Source organism: Dendrobates tinctorius, unplaced genomic scaffold, assembly GCF_039654945.1.
Source record: "Dendrobates tinctorius isolate UK_male_01 unplaced genomic scaffold, ASM3965494v1 ptg000015l, whole genome shotgun sequence".
NCBI classification, from domain to species: domain Eukaryota; kingdom Metazoa; phylum Chordata; class Amphibia; order Anura; family Dendrobatidae; genus Dendrobates; species Dendrobates tinctorius.
Window position 1 is genome coordinate 21,488,479 of NW_027361683.1, and position 27,539 is coordinate 21,516,017.

The 27,539-nt window shown below is 43.0% G+C and overlaps 1 protein-coding gene across 2 annotated transcripts in view; it reads right to left on the minus strand.

Annotated features, from left to right (window-relative positions):
- Window positions 1–1,280: 1,280 nt before the first annotated feature.
- COL8A2 (collagen type VIII alpha 2 chain) overlaps window positions 1,281–27,539 on the minus strand; it is a 384,151-nt gene continuing 357,892 nt past the window's right edge. For both annotated transcript variants that reach the window (XM_073562830.1, XM_073562840.1), the window contains one exon: window positions 1,281–3,695. In XM_073562830.1, coding sequence (XP_073418931.1) covers window positions 1,783–3,695 — 1,913 coding nt within the window. In that variant the 3' untranslated portion in view covers window positions 1,281–1,782. The remainder of the gene's footprint in view (window positions 3,696–27,539) is intronic.

Genomic DNA, 27,539 nt, shown 5'->3' on the forward strand with positions numbered 1-27,539 from the left:
TGCGGATGTTGAAAAAAGAACCTCGACTAACATCCAAACAAGTTTAAGCTGCCCTGCAGTCCGAGGGTACAGCAGTGTCAACCCGTACTATCCGTCGGTGTCTGAATGAAAAGGGACTGTATGGTAGGAGACCCAGGAAGACCCCACTTCTTACCCCGAGACATAAAAAAGCCAGGCTGGAGTTTGCCAAAACTTACCTGAAAAAGCCTAAAATGTTTTGGAAGAATGTTCTCTGGTCAGATGAGACAAAAGTAGAGCTTTTTGGGCAAAGGCATCAACATAGAGTTTACAGGAGAAAAAAAGAGGCATTCAAAGAAAAAACTCGGTCCCTACAGTCAAACATGGCGGAGGTTCCTTGATGTTTTGGGGTTGCTTTGCTGACTTTGGCACTGGACTGCTTGACCGTGTGCATGGCATTATGAAGTCAGAAGACTACCAACAAATTTTGCAGCATAATATAGGGCCCAGTGTGAGAAAGCTGGGTCTCCCTCAGAGGTCATGGGTCTTCCAGCAGGACAATGACCCAAAGCACACTTCAAAAAGCACTAGAAAATGGTTTGAGAGAAAGCACTGGAGACTTCTAAGGTGGCCAGCAATGAGTCCAAACCTGAATCCCATAGAACACCTGTGGAAAGATCTAAAAATGGCAGTTTGGAGAAGTCACCCTTCAAATATCAGGGACCTGGAGCAGTTTGCTAAAGAAGAATGGTCTAAAATTCCAGCAGAGCATTGTAAGAAACTCATTAATGGTTACCGGAAGCAGTTGGTCGCAGTTATTTTGGCTAAAGGTTGTGCAACCAAGTATTAGGCTGAGGGTGCCAATACTTTTGTCTGGCCCATTTTTGGAGTTTTATGTGAAATGATCAATGTTTTGCTTTTTGCTTCATTATCTTTTGTGTTTTTTCATTTAAGACAAATTAAATGAAGATAATAATACCAAAGAATTTGTGTTTGCAATCATTTTCAGGAAGAAACTGAGTATTATCTGACAGAATTGCAGGGGTGTCAATACTTTTGGCCACAACTGTAATTCATCAATTCATGGTTCCAGGAGGAAAAATGCTTGCCCCAGTAATTACAGTACTTTGCTATACTTACTTCTCTAACAAGCATATCAGAACTTGTTCTATGTAGGTTTAACTTGAAACAATATTTTAACGTGATTCTAAAATTGGTTATTGTGGGCCAGAGTATGAAGAACTAGCTAAAAGCAACTTACTGCAGCTTCTACACCACTAAAGACAAGCCCTATCACACATACTCACAGTTTGTGCATCTCCTTAAACATTCAGCAAATTTGCTTTATTTCCTACAAATGTCTTTGAAAATAGAAAGTGTAGGAAACAACTGTAATAAGCATGTACTAGAGGCTTCAGACAGAGTGCATAAAACTTTGAAACCATTATTAAACTGGCAAGGTCATCCTCATTGCATTGTGTGATGCAGTGTTTTACAACTAATATACTATCCAACATATGTAGCAATTACAGATAAATTATTAAAATATCCACAAAATAATCAATAATGAACTTCTAGGCTGTAGAAAACTAGCATAGCATAGTCATCTTGCCATAAGCTTGCTGGTCTGCTCTGTTTTTATATCACTGGGTGATAATGTGACTTTAGTTAATAGTCTTGTTTCAGCATCTTAAACAAGTATCCATGTCTTTTCTCCCAGTGGATATATACGTGTAGAAAGTCTTTGTTGTTGCTTTGCATGTAATTTTTAAAAGATTTAAAAAAAAGTTTATCACTAGTGTTAGAAATGTTACTGTGAGTCCATTATGTGGGACAAAGCAGAAAACCAGAGAATGAGGAATGAATGTACTCTGTTGAATACAACCCATTTGCTTGGTCTGACGGCATCTGCACCCAAACTTGGTCATTTTCCTTGAGTTCTAATACTGCACTCCCAGAGGCTTGGTCCATGTACCCTTTTTTGTATTCATCATATGTGTAAGTAGCAGGAACATTGTTCTTGTAAAGAGCAACCCAGATGTTGGTTCCTTTGATGTGGACATGATAAGCAAAGTAATAAATTCCAGGAAGAGAACAAGTAAATATCCCAGTAAGAGGATTATAACCATTATGGCCATTATATAAAGTCCGATCAAATTTGATTGGCATGCCAGAAGGAGGGAATGGTGTAGTTAATATGGCAGTAAATGCTGGGGCTACTTTGGCAGATAGTTCTCCAGTGCCATACTGAGGCTTTCCTGATTTTTCATTGCCTACTGTACCTCCTTCAACTCCTCCATCTGGCAAGTGCAAGCCAGCAATTGTGCCTTCACTATAGATTCCTGGTGGACCTGGTGGTCCAGGTGGACCAGGTAGCCCAGGCTGCCCATTTAAACCAGGAGGCCCAGAAACCCCCGGAGGTCCTATAGGGCCCATTAGACCTGGCTCACCATTGATGCTTTTTCCAGGTAGCCCAGGGATACCAGGCTCTCCCTTTAATCCAGGTAGCCCTTGCGGCCCAATAGGGCCAGATGATCCTTGCATACCGGGAATTCCAGCTGGACCTCTTGGGCCTGGTTGTCCTGGAATTCCACCTTCTCCTTTTGAACCTTGACTACCTATTTGACCTGTCAAACCCGGAAGTCCCATTAACCCTCCCTCTCCTTTTGGCCCAACTGGCCCTGGAAGTCCTTTCAGACCTGGAAGTCCCCTTTCACCTGGGATACCTGGTTTACCTGCAAATCCATTGGGACCCAGACTCCCTGGAATTCCAGGTACACCTGTAGGCCCTGTAGGCCCAATGTCACCTTTCAAGCCAGGCAAACCATTTTTTCCTGGCAATCCCATGGAACCTGGAAGTCCTGGAGGCCCTATAATACCTTGTGGCCCTTGATCACCTGGTTCACCATCTAACCCTGGCTCTCCTTTGTCTCCTATTTCTCCAGTTATTCCAGCAGGTCCTCTATCTCCTTTCAATCCAGGCAGACCTGGCTTTCCATACCCTGGCGACCCTGGCAGCCCTGGTAAGCCTCGTATACCTGTTTCCCCCTTAGGACCTAAAGGCCCTTGAAGTCCTGGCAATCCATCTAAACCTGGTTTGCCAATTCCATCAATGCCAGGTTTACCTTGTAGGCCCTGTGGCCCAGGTGGGCCAACTGCCCCTGGTGGCCCACGTGGACCTATATCGCCTCTATCCCCTGAGCCCCCTGGCGATCCATTAAGTCCTGGTTTTCCATTACCTGGTGGACCAGGTGGGCCCATTGGCCCAGGTAGACCCCCAGGGCCACGAGTACCTGGCAGGCCAGGTTTTCCAAGTCCAGCTTCTCCTTTAATGCCGTTATCTCCACGAAGTCCTGGCTCACCTTTTGCACCAGGTTCACCCCTGACACCTGGCTGTCCTGGAGCACCTTGAAGACCTGGTTTTCCATTTGATGAGATTCCTGCAGGGCCAGGAATTCCAGGAGGCCCAGGCATTCCTCTAGGTCCATGCTCTCCCCTCATTCCAGGTTCCCCTTTTGTGCCAGGTAGACCCTTAGGTCCAATTTTGCCAGGCATACCTGGTAATCCCGATTTTCCAATGCTAGAAAAGCCAGGAGGGCCCGCAGCTCCTGGCATTCCTTGTAATCCTGGTTTTCCTATTCCTGGCTTTCCGGGAGGTCCAGGAGGTCCAGGTGGTCCACGTGGGCCTGGTTTTCCAGCTGGTCCAGGTTCACCTTTAAGGTCCATTGGAAGCATATCTATAAAGATAATACAAAAAAAAATTGTGCTTCAATGAATATCTTAAGTATTTGTATATATCTTCAGAATATTTAACATTTTCAAATACTGACCAGAAAAGCATTAACTAATCCAATTAAGCTTATGACGTTGTTTATTGTCCAGATTATTCATCATTACTGTAGTTTATTCTTCTACTTTTCTAGTTTGTATAAATACTGTAGCCTATGTACTTTTTCTCAGTGATATACAGTCATATGTTAAAGTTTGGGCACCCCTATTAATGTTAACCTTTTTTCTTTATAACAATTTTGTTTTTTGCAACAGTTATTTCAGTTTCATATATCTAATAACTGATGGACTCAGTTATATTTGTGGATTCAAATGAGGTTTATTGTACTAACAGAAAATGTGCAATCTGCATTTAAACAAAATTTGACCGGTGCAAAAGTATGGGCACCCTTATCATTTTCTTGATTTGAACACTCCTAACTACTTTTTACTGACTTCCTGAAGAACTAAATTGGTTTTGTAACCTCATTGAGTTTTGAACTTCATAGCCAGGTGTATCAAATCATGAGAAAAGGTATTTAAGGTGGCCACTTGCAAGTAGTTCTCCTATTTGATTCTCCTATGAAGAGTGGCATCATGGGCTCCTCAAAACAACTCTCAAATGATCTGAAAACAAAGATTATTCAACATAGCTTTTCAGGGGAAGGATACAAAAAGTTGTCTCAGAGATTTAACCTGTCAGTTTCCACTGTGAGGAACATAGTAAGGAAATGGAAGAACACAGGTACAGTTCTTGTTAAGCCAAGAAGTGGCAGGCCAAGAAAAATATCAGAAAGGCAGAGAAGAAGAATGGTGAGAACAGTCAAGGACAATCCACAGACCACCTCCAAAGACCTGCAGCATCATCTTGCTGCAGATGGTGTCACTGTGCATCGGTCAACAATACAGCGCACTTTGCACAAGGAGAAGCTGTATGGGAGAGTGATGCGAAAGAAGCAGTTTCTGCAAGCACGCCACAAACAGAATCACCTGAGGTATGCAAAAGCACATTTGGACAAGCCAGTTACATTTTGGAAGAAGGTCCTGTAGACTGATGAAACAAAGATTCAGTTGTTTGGTCATACAAAAAGGCGTTATGCATGGAGGCTAAAAAGCACAGCATTCCAAGAAAAACATTTGCTACCCACAGTAAAATTTGGTGGAGGTTCCATCATGCATTGGAGCTGTGTGGCCAATGCCGGCACCGGGAATCTTGTTAAAGTTGAGAGTCGCATGGATTCAACTCAGTATCAGCAGATTCTTGACAATAATGTGCAAGAATCAGTGACGAAGTTGAAGTTACGCAGGGGATGGATATTTCAGCAAGACAATGATCCAAAACACCGCTCCAAATCTACTCAGGCATTCATGCAGAGGAACAATTACAATGTTCTGGAATGGCCATCCCAGTCCCCAGACCTGAATATCATTGAACATCTGTGGGATGATTTGAAGCGGGCTGTCCATGCTCGGCGACCATCAAACTTAACTGAACTGGAATTGTTTTGTAAACAGGAATGGTCACAAATACCTTCATCCAGGATCCAGGAACTCATTAATAGCTACAGGAAGCAACTAGAGGCTGTTATTTTTGCAAAAGGAGGATCTGCGAAATATTAATGTCACTTTTATGCTGAGGTACCCATACTTTTGCACCGGTCAAATTTTGTTTAAATGCAGATTGCACATTTTCTGTTAGTACAATAAACCTCATTTGAATCCGGAAATATAACTGAGTCCATCAGTTATTAGATATATGAAACTGAAATAGCTGTTGCAAAAACCAAAATTGTTATAAAGAAAAAAGGTTAACATTAATAGGGGTGCCCAAACTTTAACTTATGACTGTACTTCTGTTCTTAAAGTATACCGGTCATTTCATGCGACTGTACAGAATAAGCTATTATGTCTGTGTATTTGAGGAATAATACTTTTTCATTACATTATATGACTTCTGTAGTCTGTAATGTTATATGAAGTTAAGTAAGTTTTCTAAGGGACCATCTCCTAAATGACCAGGAGATACTCCAATATGCATGATGACATGATAATGTGTACAGTGACATATAAAGGTTTGGGCACCCCTGGTCAAAATTACTATTATTTTGAATATTTATGCAAGTTGAAGTTGAAATGATATCTAAAAGGCCTAAAGTTAAATATGACACATTTCCTTTGTATTTTAGGATATATATATATGAAAACCTGACCAGCACCTCCTAATGTGAACACGGGCAAGCTGCCAAACTGCATTATATAGACAAAAAAGAGCACAGCAGCACTGTGCATGACTCAAGGCCATGTGAAAACACAGAAAAACATTAAAAATATTCAATTTAGATTATACTCCTCAAAAAGATTTAAAAAAAAAAAAAATTTAAACTTACGGTAATAGATGAAAATGAAGGTTCTCAGCATACAATTGGCCAATTCATGTATGCCCATCAACCACGGCAAGGTGACCTCCCTCTGATGGGTCCCTGCTCTACTGTATATGCCTCTTTTGGGCTACCAGCCTACATTTATGGACACTCATGTCGCTCCCAGGCTAAGTCTACAATTTATGGGCAGGTAGAGCTGATTACGGCCACCTGCAGGTCAATGGGAGGAGTACAAAACACTCCTTCCATTGACCTGCAGGTGGCCGTAATCAGCTCTACCTGCATCTATTACTGTAAATTTAAAAACATTTTTAGAAAAAAAAATCTTTTTGAGGAGTATAATCTAAATTGAATGTTTTTAATGTTTTTCTGTGTTTTCACATTGCCTAGATTCATGCACAGTGCTGCTGTGCTCTTTTTGTCCATATACAGTATAAATATATATATATATATATATATATATATATATACACTAGCTGAAGAGCCCGGCATTGCCTGGGCATAGTAACCAACTGTGGTTAGTTATAACAAATTATAATGATTATATTGCACATAAAATAATTTCACATCATATATTCAACACTACAGATTTGCAACACAAATTAACTAAACGATTACCCAAGTATTGATAGTATTTTATTTTCAACTCATTCAAGAGCCTTTTGATAAACATTTTTGGTTTTTCCTTACGGTGCAAAGATGAACAGATTTTTAGCAGTTCAAACTCTTGAACAGACCACGTAAAGTTGACCATGAGAAAAGCATGGAGATTGCAAATCGATCCCTACTACTTTCAAGGACTGTCCCTGAGCATTGTTTATGGACATTGCAAATAGCAGTTGAACTGGAAACTGGAGGCGTTTAAAATCAAAAAACAAATCAGATGGAATGAGTGGAATTGTTGGAATGAAAATGTCCTCTCATTTGACACATCCTGTTTCTGAGCTGTGTATCTAACCCTATTCTGTGTGATAATGTCGCTGAGCTGTGTACCTAATCCTCTCCTGTGTGATACTTTCTGCTGAGCTGTGTATCTAATCCTATCGTGTGTTACTGACTGCTCAACCATGTATCTAATCCTATCCTGTGTGATACTGATTGCTGAGCAGTGTATCTAATCCTATCCTGTGTGATACTGTCTGCTGAGCCGTGTATCTAACCCTATCCTATGTGATACTGACTGCTGAGCCGTGTACCTAATCCTATCATGTGTGTTACTGACTGCTCAGCTGTGTATCTAATCCTATTCTGTGTGATATTGGGCTCCCCTGCAGTCTGTGTCAGAGGGTGGTCTGTGTTGGCATGGTAATAAATTGTGTTATTTCCAGCTTTACAGAAGGACGATAACACCATAGAAAAGATAAGAATAATAGGCAAAATTGTTTGGTGAATTGGAATGCGCGGGGTTAAAATTTCGCCTCACAACATAGCCTATGACGCTCTCGAGGTCCAGACGTGTGACTGTGCTAAATTTTGTGGCTGCAGCTGCAACGGTGCAGATGCCAATCCCAGATATACACGCATACATACACACACACACATTCAGCTTTATATATTAGAGATTATATATATATATACAGTATATATATATATATATATATTTTTTTTTTTTTACATTTTAAAAACTACAAAAGGAAAATGGGCAGATGCAAAATTTTGGGCATCCTGCATGTTTACTACCTAGTTTCACACTGTTTTGAAAGTATCACAGCTTGTAAATGCTTTTTGCAGTCAGCCAGGAGTCTTTCAATTTTTGCTTGAGGAATTTTCATCCATTCTTCCTTGGAAAATTCTTCCATTTCTGTGAGTTTAATGAGTCATCTTGCAAGCACTGCTATTTTAAGGTCTAGCTACAGATTTTCAATGATGCTCAGATCAGGGGACTGTGCGGGCCATGGTAAAACCTTCAACTTGCACCTTTTGAGATAATCTGGTGTGGATTTTGATGTGTGTTTAGAATCATTATCCATTTGTGGAAGCCATTTTCTTTTCAGCTTCAACTTTTTTACAGATGGTGTTATGTTTGCATCAATAATTTGTTGAAATTTCATTTAATTCAATCTTCCCTCTGCACGTAAAATATTCCCTGTGCCATTGGCTGCAACAAAACATGATTGATCCATTTCCATGCTTAGTGGTTGGTGAGAAGTTCTTTCCCTGAAATGTTGTGCTCTTTTTTCTTCACATATACCTTTCATCATTGTGGCCAAAGAGATCTATTTTAACTTCATTGGTCCACGGGACTCATTTCCAAAATGCATTATTCTTGTTTGCATGTTCTTTTGAATACTACAGATGCTGAATTTTATGGTAAGGAAGCAGGATAGGTTTTTTTCTGATGATTTTTCCATGAAGGCCATATTTGTGCAGGTGTCTCTGAACAGTAGAACAATGCACCATAACTCCAGAATCTGCTACATCTTTTTGAAGGTCTTTTGCATTCAAACAGGGTTTTTGATTTGCCTCTGTAGCAATCCTACAGCTCTCACTCAAATTTTGCTTGGTCATCCAGCTATTATCTTGACCTCCACTATTTCTGTTAACTGTCATTTTTTAGTTACATTTCAAACTGAGGAAAGGGCAACTTGAAAATGCTTTTCTATCTTCTTACAGGCTTCCCCTGCTTTGTGGGCCTCCACCATTTTCATTTTTAGAGTGCTAGGTAGCTGCTTAGAAGAACCCATGGCTGCTGTTTTTTGGCACAAGGTTAGAGGAGGCTGAGATTTTATAAGCTGTGAAATTTGCATCACCCAGCCTTTCCTAACAATGATAGCGAACAAGCCGTAACCCTAACAGACTAATTAAGGTATGAAACCTTGGTCAAAGTTATTTGAGTACACAAATCTCCAAGGGCGCCCAAATCTTTGCATTGGCCCATTTTCCTTTTAGCAATTTTCAAAATGTAAAAGATGAATAAGTTAAGATTATGAAAAGTTAATTTATTTCAATTCTTCAATACAAAATATTGATGATTATGGCTTACAGCCAATGAAAACCCAAAAGTCATTATCTCAGTAAATTAGAATACTTTATAACACCAGCTTGAAAAATGATTTTAAAATCTGAAATGTTGGTCTACTGAAATATATGTTCAGTAAATGCACTCAATACTTGGTCAGGGCTCCTTTTGCATCAATTACTGCATCAATACGGCATGTCATGAAGGCGATGAGCCTGTGGCACTGCTGAGGTGTTATGGAAGCCCAGGTTGCTTTCACAGCAGCCTTCAGCTCGTCTGCATTATTGGGTCTGGTGTCTCTCATCTTCCTCTTGACAATACCCCATAGATTCTCTATGGGGTTAAAGTCAGGCGAGTTTTCTGGCCAATCAAGCACAGTGATACTGTTGTTTTTAAACCATGTATTGGTACTTTTGGCAGTGTGGACAGATGCCAAGTCCTGCTGGAGAATGAAATTTCCATCTCCAAAAAGCTTGTCAGCAGAGGGAAGCATGAAGTGCTCTAAAATTTTGTGGTAGATGGCTGAGCTGACTTTGGTCTTGATAAAACACAGTGGACCTAAACCAGCAGATGACATGGCTCCCCAAACCATCACTGATTGTGGAAATTTCACACTAGATCTCAAGCAGCTTGGATTGTTTGCCTCTTCACTCTTCCTCCAGACTCTGGGACCTTGATTTCCAAATGAATGCAAAATTTACTTTTATCTGAAAGCAACACCATGGAACACTGAGCAAGAGTCCAGTTCTTTTTCTCCTTGGCCCAGGTAAGATGCTTCTGGTGATGAGTGGCTTGACACAAGGAATGCGACACTAGCAGCCCATGGCCTTTCATGGCTGCGGTTATCCCGGTTGCTTGTGCACCTTTTTCTACCACACTTTTTCCTTCCACTCAACTTTCCATTAATATGCTTGGATACAGCACTCTGTGAATAGCCAGCTTCTTTAGCAGTGACCTTTTGTGGCTTATCTTCCCTGTGGAGTGTGTCAATGACTGCTTTATGGACATCTGTCAAGTCAGAAGTCTTCCCCATGATTGTGGAACCAACTGAAACAGACTAAAGGACCTTTGTAAATGCTTAGGAAGCCTTTGCAGGTGTTTTTTGTTAATTATTCTAATTTACTGAGATAATGACTTTTGGGTTTTCATTGGCTGTAAGCCATAATCACCAACATTAACAGAAATAAACACGTGAAATAAATCACTCTGTTTGTAATGACTCTATATAATATGAGTTTCACTTTTTGTATTGAAGAACTGAAATAATTAACTTTTTGAAGATATTCTAATTTTTGAGAAGCACCTGTATATATCTGAAATACAAAGGAAATGTGTTATCTTTAATTTTAGTCCTTTTAGAGATAATTTCATCTTCAACTTGCTTAAACGTTCACAAGAATAGTAATTTTGACCAGGGGTGCCCAAACTTTTACACACCACTCTATATGTTTTGACATTGTCCAAAGCTTATAAGATATTTGAAGAAATTTCAAAATAAGGTGGATATTATATTTGATGTTTTCGTTCCTTTGGATATTGGGTCACCAATTTTCAAAATAATAATAATAATAAGAATAACAAAAACATATATACATACAGTGCTTATCATAAATGACTGCAATCTAATTGCCTGAAAACCTTTAGTTTTCTCTCAGAATAAAAATTTTCTACTGGTTACCATACTACAAAATACTCCCAGAAATGTTGGCCAGTAATTGCAAACAAGATTTGTTATTTTGAACATCTAAAATAAGTTATTTTTCTAACAAATTAATTCAAGACCACGTAGAAAAATAAGCAAACCCCAATGAAAGTTTTAGAAAGCAAAAGTTTAGACTACAAAATTCTATTTAACAAGAATTTAACCACAGATATGTCTATTTATTAACCCCTTCACCTAGAAGCCTGTTTTCACCTTCCTGACCAGAATTTTTTTCAATTCTGACAATTTTCAATTTATGAGGTCATAACTTTGAATCGCTTCAATGGATCCTACTGCTTATAAGATTATTTTTTGTGACATGTTGTACTTCATGATAGTGAAAAAATTTATTTTGTATGACTTATGTTTATCTCTGAAAAAATCAAACATTTATCGAAAATGTTGAATATTTTGCATTTTTAAGACTTTTTATTTTTATGCCCTTAAATCAGAGAGTCATGTCACACAAAATAGTTAATAAATAACATTTCCCATATTGTCTACTTTACATCAGCACAATTTTTGAAAACTATTTTTCTTGTTTTTAGGGAGCACATTATATGTGAAGTGACTTTGAGAGGCCTATATAATAGAAAATTCCCAAAATTGACACCATTCTATAAACTGCACTCTTCAAGGCGCTCAAAATCACATTCAAGAAGTTTATTAACACTTCAGGTGCTTCACTGGAATTACAGGAATTAATGGAATATGGAAGGAAAAAATAAACATTTACCTTTTTTTAAAAAAAATTCCTTTAGTCTCAATGTTTTTTACTTTCACAAGGGTAACAGGAGAAAATGGACCATGCTATTTGCTGTGTACTTTGGAAACTAGACCCCTCAGGGAACTTAAGCTGGAGTCACACATAGCAATCTCGCTAGCGAGATCGCTGCTGAGTCACAACTTTTGTGACACAACAGCGATCTCACCAGCGAGACAGCTGTGTGTGACAGCGATCAGCAACTGGCCCCCCTGCCAGTATCGCTGATCGCTGGAAGAAACCTGGACTTTTTTTTCACCGCTGGTCTCCCGCTGGCCAGCACGCATCGCTGCGTGTGACAGGTGGGAGACCAGCGATCAGCTGTAAAAAATAATAAAAAAAATAAAAAATATTGTTATTCTCACCTTCCGACGTCCCGCGCAGCCTTCCTCTCTCCACGCTCCGGTCCCAGTGATCCTTTGCACGAATGACCGTGAGACGTCATGCTCCCGCGAGACGGTGACAATCTCGCGGTCATTCTCGCAAAGGATCACTGGGACCGGGAGCGTGGAGAGAGGCGGGATGGCTGCGCGGGACGTCGGAAGGTGAGAATAACAATATTTTTAATTTTAATTCAATTTTTTTAAAGGGATGGCATCAGCGCTAACGAACACAGCGATGCCGCGCGCTCGGCATCGCTGTGCTGATCGCTGGTGAAGCTGTCTGCGTGACAGCTCAGCAGCGATCACATAGCGACTTACCAGCGATCCTGACACGTTGACATCATTGTCGGGATCGCTGGTAAGTCGCTATGTGTGACTCCAGCTTTATATAGATGTGTCTTGAGCACCTTGAACTTCCAGGTGCTTCACAGAAGTTTATAATGTCGAGAGGCAAAAATAAAAAAATTTTTTGCATTTTCATAATGGTAACAGGAGAAATTGCACCATACAATTTGTTGTGCAATTTTTACTGAGCATGCCGATAGCTAATATGTGGAAGAAAATTACTGTTTGGGCGCACGGCAGGGCTTGGAAGGGAAGGAGCGCCATTTGACATTTTGAATGCAAATTTTGCTGGAATAATTAGCGGATGACATGTCATGGTTGGACATCCCCCAATGTGCCTAAACAGTGTAAACCCCCACAAGTGACACTATATTTGAAACTAGACCTCTCAGGGAACTTATCTAGATGTGTGATGAGCACCTTGCCATCCCAGGTGCTTCACAGAAGTTGATAATGAGGTGTGAAAAAAAATCAAAATTTTCCCACAAATATATTTTTTAGCCCCAAATTTTGTATTTTCACAAAGGTAACAGGAAAAAATGAACCCCAAAGTTTCTTGTGCAATTTCTTATGAGTTCACCAATACCTCATATATGGTCGATAACTACCTTTGAGGCACAGTGCCTTTAAGGCTGTGTGCACACGCTGCGGATTTTGCTGCGGTTCCGCAGCGGTTTTGGCCGCTGCGGACCCGCAGCAGTTTCTGCTGCGGTGTACAGTACAATGATTCCCTATGGGAATCAAAAACCGCAGTGCAGACGGTGCGGAATTTTCCGTGCGGATTATCTGCGGTTTTCAATCCGCAGAAAGAATTGACATGTCAATTCTTTCTGCGGATTCTCCTGCGGTTTGCCATCTCCTCCATTGAGGAGATAAAAAACCGCAGGGCAAAACCGCAGAGCAATCCGCAGGTAAAACCGCAGGTCTTTTGACCTGCGGTTTCACCTGCGGATTGTACAAAATCCGCGCGGATGAATCCGCACCTTTTCCGCAGCGTGTGCACACAGCCTAAAAAGACACCTGGCAGTAGTATAGGTTGCTATGTAAATATTTAGAGATTAGACTTACTTAAAACAGTGAATAATACTGAATGTTGTCTGTAATCTGGCAATATAAACTAATATTAAATATTCTTTACAAATTACAAATAAGTATATTGGAGAGAGTTTGAAAAAACGGTGGGGCACTTATTGTTGCTCTGTCTTAAAACTACCAACATCCTAGTTTAATGCCTATTAAGTGTTCAAAGGTTGGCACTGAGCCAACTTTTAAACACAACCAAAAGTAATGATTTTTAAAGGATATTATAGATCATTATGTGTAACATTTATAGGGGGTGAGACTTTGAATAAAAATATATTTTTTTCTATAAAACGTATTCTCTTCCTAATATATGCACATATACAGTGGCATATAAAAGTTTGGGAACGCCTGGTCAAAATTACTCTTATTGTGAACTGTTAAGCAAGTTGAAGATGAACTGATATCTAAAAGGCATACAATTAAAGATGACACATTTCCTTTTTAGTAAATTTAGCAGACTCTGGAGTTGCGGTACATTGTTCTACTGTTCAGACACACATTTACCAATATGGCCTTCATGGAGGAGTTATCAGAAGAAAACTTCTCCTGCATCTTCACCATAAAATTCAACATCAGAAGTATGCAAAAGAACATCCAAACAAGCCTGATGCATTTTGAAAACAAGTCCTGTGGACCTATGAGGTTATTATTATTATTATAACGCCATGCATTCCATGGCGTTTTGCTTATGAAAAAGGGTATACATAAAAAGAGCAAGTACAATAATCTTGAACAAAATGAGTGAGGACCCTGCCCGTGAAGGCTTACAGTCTACAAGGGATGGTGAGGATTCAGTAGTTGAGGGTGGAGCTGGTCATGCAGCGATATGGTGGAACGAGGGTTACTGCAGGTTGCATACTTGTTGGAAGAGGTAGGTATTCAGGTTCCTTTTGAAGGTTTCCTCAGTAGGTGACAGTCTGATATGTTGAAATAAAGAGTTCCAGAGTAGGGGGGATGTGCGGGAGAAATCTTGTATGCAATTGTGGGAGGAGGTGATAAGAGGGGAGTAGAGAATGAGATCTTGTGAGGATCGGAGGTTGTGTGCAGGTAAGTACCAGGAGACTAGGTCACAGATGTATGGAGGAGATAGGTTGTGAATGGCTTTGCATATCATGATTAGGATTTTGTACTGGAGTCTCTGGGTAATGGGGAGCCAGTGAAGGGATTGACAGAGAGGAGAGGCCGGGGAATAGCAGGAGGGTAGGGAGATTAGTAGAGCAGTATAGTTTAGGATAAATTGGAGGGGTGTGCGAGTGTTAGGCTACTTTCACACATCAGGTTTTCGGCGTCAGGCGCGATCCGGCGTCGTGACGGAACGCCGGATCCGGCAAATGTTTTGTAAAACCTGATGTTCCGGATCCGGTTTTCTGCCGGATCCGTCTTGTTCTTGACAGATAAAACCGGATCCGTCTCATCCGGTTCATCCGTTTTTCTATCCGTTTTTCGACGGATTACGCCGGATCCGGTTTTTAAAATTGACCCTTGTGGCCTTCCGAACGGGATTGGCTACTGGAAAACTATATATAGAGTGTTCCTACAGCCCTTCTTTGACAGGTTGTCGAGGAGAAAGTGCAGGTTGGGGAGAAGAGCAAGTTACTGGCGAAGATGGATGTTGTGATTGGAAATATTTTGAAGAATTTGGCGGATTTTATAGCGGAGGCAAATCGTTTGAGGGTGATTGTTCTGGAGAAGGAGAGAGCGAGACAGCAGCGCATCAGGCATCGTAGACGACGTTTGTGGATCCACCCCATCACAGCCAAGAGAATGACGCGTGGGGTCTATTCTACACTCTGCATGGACCTTCGACGAAACCCGGATACATTTTTTGGATATGTTCGGATGAAAATGGAGAATTTTGATTACTTGGTGGAGCGCATTGCACACCTCATAAGAAAAGCGGACACCTATTGCCGCTTCTCTGTTTCACCCGCAGAGCGTCTGATGGTGACTTTAAGGTAAGCCACATTTATTGGATGTGATCGCATCAGAGCACACTTTCACTGCAATCTTGTTGGTGGTAGTTTGTATCTCCAAGTGTTATAGCTGAGTTTTGGTATGTAATGCTGTGATTTTAAACTAATTGATTGTTTTTTAATTCCCCACAGATTTCTTGCAACTGGAGAATCCCTTTCATCACTGCATTTCCAGTACAGACTCGGGATTTCCACCATATCAGGAATAGTGAAGTACACATGCCGTGCACTGTGGGACTCCTTAGCTGAAGAGTTTTTACCAGAGCCCACAACAGAGAGGTGGATTGAAATTGCTGACAAGTTTCAACAGATATGTCAGTTTCCCAACTGCTTGGGCGCTGTGGACGGGAAACATATCCGCATTGTAAAGCCAGCCGGATCGGGATCGGAATATTTCAATTACAAGAAATATTTTTCAATTGTCCTCATGGCCATCGCTGACGCGGAATACAAATTTATTGCTGTTGATATTGGGGCCTATGGCCGCTCCAATGACTCTCAAGTTTTCAAACTGTCTGCCATGGGGCGTAAACTGTATGGAAACACCTTCCAGTTCCCACCACCTAGACCGCTGCCGCAAACATCTGGTCCACCTATGCCATTTGTCTGTGTAGGGGGTGAAGCCTTCCAGCTGTCAGAACACCTTTTGAAACCGTACTCTAGCAGAGGATTGACAAGACCAAAACGCATTTTTAATTACCGCCTCACAAGAGCAAGAAGAATGGTTGAATGTACCTTTGGTATTCTGACAGCCAAATGGCGGGTCCTATTGACTGCGATCAACCTCAAGACAGAAACTGTTGACGAGGTGATCAAAGCTTGCGTGGTACTCCACGATTTTGTTATCTGCAAGGAACCCATTTCCATTGAGGACACCTCTGAAGAAACCACCTTGCAAGATTACCATGACATTACCACTAGAAGTTCTGTGACGGTTTCAGTAATGAGGGACAATTTTGCACTATACTTTATGTCACCTCAAGACAGAGTACACTGGCAGGATGACAGAGTGTGAAAGATTTATGCCCTAACCAAACTTGTGTACCTTCTGTACCAACAGTATATACCTTTGCCAACCAAAGTTGGCTATCTTGTCATGGTCTCTATTTTTAGCTTTAGGCCACAGGTGTGTACCTGGTTGTGTTTTATGCAAAGTATTTCACCTTTTAACAAAAGTTGTGTACATTGTTAGGAAATCACCAACAATAAACACAACTTTTTAGGTGAAATACTTTGCTTCAAACACAACCAGGAACACAACTGTGGCAAAAAGCTAAAATTTACCCACAGTTATATACCTGGTTTTGAATACCTTTTTACCGAAATATGTTTAAAAAAAAGGTTAAATAAAGGGTATATTTATTTAACCTTTTTTTTAAACATATTTCGCCGCAGAAAGAAATGACAGACAACCAGTGTAAACAATAATTTAACTTTTATTTAAAATATTTTTTTGTTTGTAAACTGTTTTTAAAGTTAAAAAAACTTTTTTAATAAAGGTTTGAAAAAAAACTGGGCATTTTTATTACAAAACACACATTACAAATCTGTGTAGTGTGGGGTGGAAATACTGCTGGAGGGGCTGCGGGACACTTCGACAATGGGAGTGTGGAGAGAGGACTGGGATCGTGGTGGGGAAGGAACAGTTAGAGGTGATGGTGTGGAAAAAGCTACAGAATGGGTGGACATGTGGGAGGCAGAAGAGGTGGTGGGCGGTGGAGTTGAGGGTTGGGCAGGGACTGTAGGAGCAGATGATGTTGATGGAAAGTTGTATGGGGAAGGAGTTTGGTACGGGGAAGGAGTTTGATACGGGGCAGGTTGCTGGAAGTGGGGAGATGTCTGGTACTGGGGAGGTTGCTGGTACTGGGGAGGTTGCTGGTACTGGGGAGGTTGCTGGTACTGGGCAGGTTGCTGGTATGTAATAGGAGGGGGAGGATGGAAAGTGGCTGGAGGGGGTGCAGATGTAATAGGAGGGGGAGGATGGAAAGTGGCTGGAGGGGGTGCAGGTGGAGGAACTACAGTGGTGGGAGGTGGAGGTTGGGAGGTAACCTGCTGTAGAGCACCATGGCACGAATGCATTACATGCATCTGCTGGATAGGAGATAGTGTTGCCATGCGCTCCACAACAGACCTGAAAAAGGTGTGGTTTGGCGAAGATCTTGCTTCTGAATGCATGGTTTGCAGAAGTGTCTTCACCTCCAGAATGCTGGAGTTGATCTGCTGAAAGCCTGCGGAGATTTGCTCTGACAAGACTTTTAGACAGTTCTGGAAAGATGCATTCAGATGCAAGAACTCTGGCGCATAACTCTTTTCCTGACCCCTCTGCCGCTGCCGCCCAGTACCCGCAGGTGTACTAGAGGTGGCAGGGGAAGAAGGGTGGGGTAAAGGGAAAGCGATCTCCTCACCAGCAGCTTCATGTAATGTAGGCGGCCACGATGCTCCTGTGCTGGTGGATGGGACAGATGGGTCGAATGTGTGGGAAGGCTGGGAAGGTGCAGATGTACCGGGGCGGTCGAAGTGTCCCTCGGTGCCGGTCTCCTCAGGGATTGCCTCAGAAGGGTCCAATCGTGCATGCTCCCGAGTGCTGATCACCGTGCTGTGGAATAAAGAGAAAAAAAAACAATTAAAATAGTGACATGGTATGGCCCTGGCTGAAAAAAAAAAGTTACATCTAAACATTTTTTTGTCACATGTGGTGTGTAATATTTACCTTCTGGTGAGCATTGTCTCCCGGAGGAACGACAGGGTTCGTGCGTACTTGTACTTGCTCCTGCGTCCTCCAGATCCACTCGGGGCCCGCATCTCTTTATTGAACTCCTTCTTGAAACGATCCCTCACAGACCGCCACCGCTTCACAATTCTCTCCCCTGAAACGAGAAAGGACAAAGTGGTTAGTATACAACATCAGTGTTTCCCAAACTCCAGTCCTCATGGTCCCCAGGGGTCATGTTTTCAGGATTTCCAAAGTAAATAGAAATCCTGAACACATAATCCGTGGGGACCACGAGGACTGGAGTTCGGGAAACACTGGTTTAAATCAAGCAACCGGTACTGTATATACTTACGCTCTTTAATCTGGGCCCGAGCTTCGAGGTCCTCCCAGCGGTCCACAAGGAGCGAACAGATTTCCTCCCAGAGTCGTCGGGTAACGATAAGGTCAGCGTGGCGGCGGTCAGCCATATTCCATAGCGGCTCCCTTTCTCTGACGAGATCGATGAGGCGGTCCACATCAATCCCTCCATCCTCACCGTCAGAGTCGGGAGCACGCTGTGAAGGCTGTTAAAGAAAAAGACAAAAATAACATAATTAGCCTCCACAAAAGAAATGAAATAAAAAGTGCAAAAAAAACAAAGCAAAAATATTTATACTTACACGCTGGTGACCGCCGCGTTGCTGTCGCCGACGACCCCGGGAGGCACTGCGAGGACCTCTTGGCCGAGCACCAGATTGGGAAGACTAGAGAAGAAAACAAAAAATGTTATGTCTTTGGATGTAGGCATTTGTTTGCTGTGTGTGGTCTGCAGAACATTGTTTTCTATGTGTTGTGTGTAGTGTGATGTTGTGTTTCTGCGTTTGATGCAAAAAACTTACCAATTGTGAGCCCACTCCAAGTGTCTGTCCACCCCTTCCTTCTTCTTCTGGGAGCTCCTCTTCATCTTGTGATTCCTGTTTTGAAATAAAAGGCAATGAATAGACATATATTACAGAGATGATGGATTTTGGAAATAAAAACTTACCATCAAACGCTGACGATGCGAGGGAGGGCTCCCAGAAGAAGATGTGCTGTCTTCCTCATGGCCAGACTCCATGGCTGTGGGTGGTGTTTCTGCTGCTGCCATTGCTGCTGCTGCTGCATCTATTGGGCGGCTGTTGAATAAAGAGAAACAAAGGGCCAATGAATATCTTGATATTCCATAGCCCTAGTTTGGAGGAATGGGGGATTTGATAATTACCGTCTCTCATCTGCTGCTGGACTCCCCTCCCGTTGTTCAGCATGCTGCTCCATTTGGGGTGGTGCTGATGGTGCTGCTGCAGATGTCTGCTGCCTTCTCCTGCTCCTGGTTCTTGGCTTGGGTGTCATGTTGGGTGTGGCTGAGGGTCCCACTGTCTTGCTTTTATAAATGTCTTGTGGGCAGAGCTACTGAGCATGCTCAGACCAAAAAAACCGGATCCGGCCGCCGGATCCGGCTGTCGCCGGATCAGGCGCATTGCGGCGCTCATAGGCTTTCATTGTATGAAAAAGCCGGACACGCCGGATCCGGCGTGTCCGGCTTTTTCGCCGGAGACAAAAAACGTTACAGTAGCCGTTTTTTCCAGACACCGGATCGCGTCACATTGCCGGATCCGGCGAAAATCGGATGAAACGCATGGCCATCCGGCTCGATCCGGCTCTAATGCAAGTCAATGGGGGGGAAACCGGATCCGGCATTGCATTTCGCCGGATCCGGTTTTTGTCAAAAGCGCCGGATCGTGCCTGATGGCGAAAACCTGATGTGTGAAAGAGGCCTTAGAGGAGAGGCCACAAAGCAGGAGGTTACAGTAGCTGAGACAGGAGATGATAAGGGCATGCACTAGTGTTTTTGCAGATTCTATGTTAATAGAATCTGGTAAATATTTTTGAGTTCCAGTCGGCAAGAAGTTGAAAAGGGTTTGGATATATGGTTTGAAGAAGAGATCAGAGTCAATGGTTACCCAAGGCAGCAAGCTTGCGGGACTGGAGAGCGTAAGCAGCCATTGACTTTGAAGGATAGGTCTGTTGGGGGGATTGATTGAGATGGGGGAAAGATGATGAATTCTGCTTTATCCATGTTAAGTTTTAGAAATCTAGCAGAGTAGAAAGATGAAATAGCAGGAAAACATTGTGGGATTCTTGATAGTAAGGAGGTGATATCAGGTCAGATGGGTAGATCTGTGTGTCATCAGCAAAGAGGTGAAACTAAAAGCCTTGGATCTCTATGAGTTGTCCCAGGCCGAAGGTGTAGATGGAGAAAAGCAGGGGTCCTAGAACTGAACCTTGGGAGACACTGGCAGATAGAGGGCGAGATGAGGAGGTGGTGTGTGAGTGGGAGACACTGAATGTCCGGTGATAAGTATGAGGAGATCCTAGATAGAGCCAAGCCTGTGATGCCAAGAGATGAGAGAATCTATAGTAAGAAAGAATGGTTAACTGTGTCAAAAGCAGAGGAAAGGTCCAGTAGGAGTAGGACAGATTAGTATTGCTTGGATTTGATGGTTAGTAATATTCGCCGACCATAGCCAGACACCATTTAAGTCAATGCGAGACAGAAAAAAAAATACATAACACCTTCAAATGGGCCCAAAAGCTGCCAAAACACATTAAATGAGGGACAGACATCAGGAAAATGGCCTCAATTCATCCACAGTACAAATTGTAGAATGGCATGGCAGCAATCAGCCATGCATGAGGTATCAGGGTCTGGGCCAGCATTTACAGCTTTGAATTGAACTTCATATTAAGTCAAGGTGGGTGAGGGATCGGTGTAGGCCTGATGTGCTGGGAGCCCTGATACTACATGCAACAGCTAAACCTGCTATCATGCTCAGCGACACAAATATCAGTTTTGTATACTACTATTGTCGAAAAATGTAAGGATAGTAACACGGGTAGCTGACACAATGGAAGTGGAGGCCTGATGGTCTCGGAGGCCTACTGCTACAGGCAGCACACATGAAGGATACCCAACCAGGAGTCTACACATTTCCAAAAATTAGTGGCAGACACCAACAACATGGCATCAATTTCACCACAGTAGAAATCGTATAATAGGGAGTAACATCTCTTCCACTACAGCCATACCAGCACATGGACACCCAACCAGGAGTGTTCACATTTCCAAAAATTAGTGTCAGACACCAACAAAGTGGCATCAATTTCACCACAGTAGAAATTGTATAATAGGGAGTAACATCTCTCCTTTTACAGCCAACCCAGCAGTTGGACACATAACCAAGAGTGTTCACATTTCCAAAAATAAGGGCCTGACATCACTGAAGTTACATCAATTTTACCAGAGTAGAGATAGTATAATAGGGACTGACTCATCTTCCACTACAGCCAACCCAGCAGATGGACACTCAACCAGGAATGTTCACACTTCCAAAAATTAGTGGCAGACACCAATAAACTGGCATCAATTTCACTACAATAGAAAGAGCATTATATGGAGCAAGCAGATGAACACCCAACCAGTTGTCCTCAAATTTAAAAAAATGAGGGCCTGACACCACCAAAGTGGCATAAATTTCACGAGAGTTGAAATGGTATAATAGGCACCAACACGTCTTCAACTACAGCCAGCCCAGCAGATGGAGACTAACCATCCATGACTGCTCACATTTTCACAAATTTGTGTTACAATGTTTGTAAAATCTGTGATTGGGGTGCAAAAGTCCTTGGAGATCCATGACTTGTTCACCTTAATGAAAGTTAGGTGGTCCACACTTTCAGGGGACAGCCAGCTGCGCTTATACATCAGGACACCGCCAGCAGAGCTGAAGACACATTCTGAGAGAATTCTGGCTGCCGGGCATGATAAAACTTCCAAAGCATGAGAGACAAGCTCAGGGCACTCATCCATTTAAGAAGACCAAAATGTGAAAGGGTCCAAACTCTCCCTGATGGTATTGATATTCAGTTATAGATATCACTGCACCATGCTCTCCATTCGTTCAGACTTGAACTCTTTTGTACTGGTTCACAAGCTGGTCTAAAAAAAGTGTCAAAGGACTCACTTGCACCATCACTAACAGTTCATCTGTTATCACCAGCCCTACTCGATCGCAGTAATCCACCCTCCCTTGGCACCAGCCTGTGTGATGACTGTCTGTAACTTTGAGACAATGTTATCCCTCCTGCATCCTCCTCTGCTTCCTCCTCTTACTCTGCGTTTACCACCTCCTCCCACAGGCTATTTCAAAGTTTGCTCCAGCATATAGATGACCAGAATAGTGATGCTGATGATGGCATCATCATCGATAACCATCTTAGTAGTCATTTTCGAAACTGTGCAGAAGTCCTTAATCTGTGCCAACTACGTAAACGTGACATGCGCCACATCTGTACTGCATTGGCTCAGGCTATACGACATGACATTATGCGTGAGGTTTCCTTGCTGCTGCCACAGTCGCTGCAATATGTATAGAGTGGAATTCCACCATGTCGGCACATCGCATATCAACCTGTTAACTGGCATGGACAAAGACTTCTGTATCGATGAAAGTTGATAACCTGAGGGGAGCGAATGGCAGAAGTGAGCACACAACTTACATGCTTTCTGCAGCAGCTCACCCAGGCCAGGATAGTGGCAGACAAAATGCTGTACCACCAGGTTGAAGATGTGAGCTTATCTCGGAGTAGGGTCGCCACCAGGTTCACACCATTATTGGACACGGCCTTCCCTAAATGTAGGTTCAGCAGAGACAGTCATTGCTCAAACTTGGCCTGAAGAGCTGTCCACTACTCTTCAGCTGTATGACTGCAATCTCCAAGGCATATCAATTTTAACACTGCCTGACTGCAGAGAGCACTGACCGCGCAGTACGGAGGTGGTGGGGATTCACTCTGCACTGTTGGAACTCGTGTCTCATTAGATCAGAGGTTGAGGGCGCTGTTGGAGGTCCTAGAGCAGGTAGAGTAGGAGGCAGAAGCAGTGGAGGAAGTGTGAAATATAGAGGTTTGTCCTCCAAAACTTTTGGAGCAGCTCCTGCCCCAACAGCCACCAGAGTCACCCAGTGCCCAGTAAGTCAAATATAATGCCATTGGCGACGCTTACTCGTGCAAGTGTCTGTGGTGAAAGGCATCCTGGCAAACAAGGATTTAGTCAAGGAATGGGTGATGTTGTCTGCGACATGCTGGTGTAGCAAAGGCACAGCTTTCTGAGAAAAGTAATGGCGACTGGACAACTAGCACTGTGGGACTGCGACGGCCATCAGCTTTCGGAAACCGTCTGTGTCTACCAGATTGAAAGGCAACATTTCTGTGGCCAGCAGATTGGAGATGGTGGAGTTCAACCTCTTAGCTTTGTCATGTGTAGGAGGAAACAATTTTTACATGACCACAACTGCAGGACCGTGGGCTGGCTGCAGTATTGAGAGAGGGCACAATATGGTGAACTGGACAAACTGCTGGACTGTGATGAAGGTGCAGGCGGAGATGTTACGGTGGATTGATAAAGTTATGGTGTGCTCATTCATTGATATGGGTCAAAAACAACAGGCATGTTCACTTCTGTTACAGCTGACGGCGGGCTCTCAGTCAGCGTGACTGGAGTATGTAAAGAACCCGAGGTTCTTTTGTTCTTTTCTTTTGGCCTGTGGATGGATGAGGCCTGTATAACACTGTCTAGATGCTACAAACATTTTGAAAGTGAGATGTCCGCTACTGTATGACGTTAGTAACAGAAGAAATATTTTTTGGCCTGTGGATGAGGCCCGTATAACATAGACTATAGATGCTACAAACAATTTGAAAATTACATATCCCCTACTGTATGACATTAATAACTGAAGACATTTTTGGGGGCCTGCAGATGAGGCCTGTATAACATAGACTAGATGCTACAAACAATTTGAAAGTGAGATGTCCCCTACTGTATGAAGTTACTAACAGAAGAAATATTTTTTGGCCTGTGGATGATGCCCGTATAACATAGACTAGATACTACAAACAATTTCATAGTGACATCTCCCATACTGTAGAAAAAGAAATGTTTTGGGTTTTTTTGGATGAGGAATGTATAAATAGACTAGATGCTAAAAACAATTTCAAAGTGAGATCTCCGCTATTGTATGACATTAGTAATCAAATAAATTTTTGGGGCCTGTGGAAAAAGGAGAAGGAAGCACAAACGCTAGGGAAAGGACAAGTGAAGATACCTAAGCAGATCTAATAGCATCTTGATTCCTTCCCGTCTCTATATTGGTTCTGTGGTGCCCTGTGTCTTTATCACCACAAAAGGGTTAAATATGTACTTTTCTGCATGTGTTTTGTGAGCAATGGGAGTTATGCTTTCTCTGCTAGACACACACACACAATTTGCCTCACTCCCCCACTTGTCTGAAGCTGAGAGCTTTGCAGACATACCCTAACTGGGAGGGGGAGGGGCCGACTTGTTGCTCTCAGAGTGTGAAGAATGAGGAAGTACGCCTGGACGCTATGATGACATGTGGCTGATCCAGGAGTAAGAGCTAAAAAGCAGGGAACCAGCCCCTAGATCATCCATGCTTTCAGAGCTGGGTGGTAAGCTGAGAGACTGCGTGGGATTACACAACCAGCAGAAAGGTGTTTACCCTCAGAAATACAGCAATAACCTGGAATCAGTGAAGGACAGTGCAAGTGGGAACTTGAGCTGCGTCACAAAGGATTCAAACTGCAAGTTGCTGAAGGCGAAATACACAGTGAGTAAAGGCAAAACTGGGAAGTTCTAAACTCCAGAAAGCCTTGGTCCCAGAAGGGATTAGAATAGCAGGAGGTACACTGAGTCAAGGAAAGAGAAAGATAACTCCCATTCTCCAGAGCAGACTGTAACCTGATGAGAGTTGTAATATCTCCTTTGAACTGCACCTGAACTACAGTAAATGATAAAATGACTTTCCTTGTCTCCTGCCTTATTATTCCGTGCCTTCTACTTGCATCACAATCTCTGGGGGTCCTGCCCTGGTTGGAGAGGGTTTTAACATCTGCACTGCCATCACCATCTATCCTCCAGGGATCATCTGCAGCGCCGGCTATATTACAGTCGAACACTCCAACTGACGTCAGAAATCACTACATAAACTTTATCCCCATTCAATTCTACCCCTTTTACATGACCGCCTGGGGCCAGAGACCGGGTCACAACCACTGTGACATCTCCCATTGAAGTTAACGGGCTCAGTACCGAGTATCCCACGGCCCCTCGGGTGCAACATATTTTTGGCGTCTACGAACAGGATCCGGACAGGATACCGTGCGTGCCTAAAGTCCTACAGGAGCAACGACCTGCAGCAACTGAAACGGTGAGTCGCACCCTGCAAAGGTTAACTAGGGGGGAAGATGTCTAATCCCAGCGACGCTCAGGGTGGAGCAGCTGCATATTGCCTCTCACCATGCCTTATATACCGGGTGCAACATGGCTGCCACAGTACAATGGTGAATCGCACACCTTAAGTGCTTTAAAGCGAAGCTGCACAGCATGTTTGAAATTTACCCTATGTCAGAGGAGCAGAAAGTCAGTACACTGATATGTCAGCTCAGTGGCTCTGCCCAGAGAGAAGTTAAATCTTGGCCAGCGACTGATAAAAAGACTGTAAAATACATTTTTGCTAAATTAAAAGATGCTTTTGACACCCGTACTGCTTCAGAAATAAAGATGCGATTTTTCAGCTGCAGACAGAAGTCACAGGACACTGTCAGAGACTATTCCCTTAATCTGCAGGAAGCACTGCAAGCCATTAAACAAATTGATCCAGGCAGTGTAGGAGATGAGAACAAAATGCTGAAAGAACAGTTTATTGAAGGTCTTCTTTCTCACTCCAGTAAGGCACAATTGCACATGATGTCATTGCAGAACCCTGACATGGACTTTGTTCAGTTTAAGGACAGATCCATCCATATCTTAAGACAATCTACTCATGTCTGCACTGAGCCAGTTAAACATCCAGCAGTTACGTACCACCAGGGGGCAGTATCAACACCCCAGGTTCCTGCAGTACAGCATGTGCAGACCCCAGTTGATGATTCTATTGCAGATTTACGGCTGCAAGTACAGAAACTGACTAAAAATATGGCTGGTCTAAATAAAGCTGTTCAGACTCTCCAGACTTATTCCCCCACAGAGAGGATCCAGCTAGCATCAAGCCCGGATGATCTCCCATGGCGACGGCCAAAGAGGATGTCACAACATCAGTAGTGACTGACTCGCTCCGGCAGGAGAACAACAGACCGATTTCACTCTTCTGGGAGACCCATCTGCAGACGGTGCAATAGGGTGGATCACATCGAAAGAGAATGTCCTTTAAATGGGCGACCCCTGGGGGCGAGGACCACCCCCCAGGAGTAAGACAATCTGGTCCAACTAATTGGAGAAACAGGTATGTTGGAGGACGTCCACTTATACCCGTGGTAGTGGATGGTATCCCCTACACCGCCCTCTGGACACTGAATCACAGGTAACCACCATGCCTCACACACTGTACCAAAGATATTGGACTGAGACTGATTTCACCCAACTTCCTGATGGTAACTTGTCTTTAATAGCAAGTAATGGTCAACCTCTGATACAGGTGGGGTACAAAGAGGTTACTATTAAAGTGGGGAAGGTGGAGCTCAAAGCTCAAGGTCTTGTGGTGGTAGAGGTGGAAAGAGGAGAGTGTCCACCTATCATAACATTGGGCACAAATGTGATTGAAAATTGTTTAAGTGAGGTCATAACCATTTTGAAAGACATAGCCGAGTCGGCCCCATACAAAGAACAGCATGCCCTCAATAAAGATATCAAGGCCCTTATGCAGCCACAGCAGGTGGTGTTAACTGGTGGAGAGATTGGTAGTGTAAGGGTTAGTGATCCCTACTCCATTATGTTTCCCCCTAGGAGTGAGACCCTCATCTGGTGCAGAGCAGCCATAGGCATCAGAGAACGGGACTACCAAGCTCTCCTTGAACCAGTCTATTCAGACAGCAGACCTACTATGCTGAGGGACAGGGGAATTGTTGATGTTAAAAGGGGCAGGGTTCCGGTACGTGTGCTGAACTGTGGAGAGGAGGAAGCTTGCTTGCCCCGTTATGCAGCCATAGCCAAACTATTCACAGTCAGCAACAATGATATTCAGGCTGTAGAACCCTTGACTCCGTCAGAAGCGACGGATGGCAATGGATCTTCTGTTCAGACGGAGGAATGGTTCCAAAACATACATAATGGCACCGACTCCACTCCTGTGCATCAGAAAAATGGAGTGCAGAGGGTGGTGCAAGAATACGAGAGGGTTTTCAGTAAGCATCCTTTGGATTTTGGGCAGGTAAAAGGGTTTCAACATAACATCCATACAGGAGATCACCCACCTATCAAAGAAAGGTATCGTCCTGTACCTCCAGCTCATTATCAGTGTGCAAAAGGTATGCTAAGAGAAATGAAACAAGCAGGGGTAATCGGGGATAGCTACAGTCCTTGGGCAGCTCCCCTGGTGTTAGTCAAAAAGAAAGATGGTACAATGCGCATGTGTGTAGA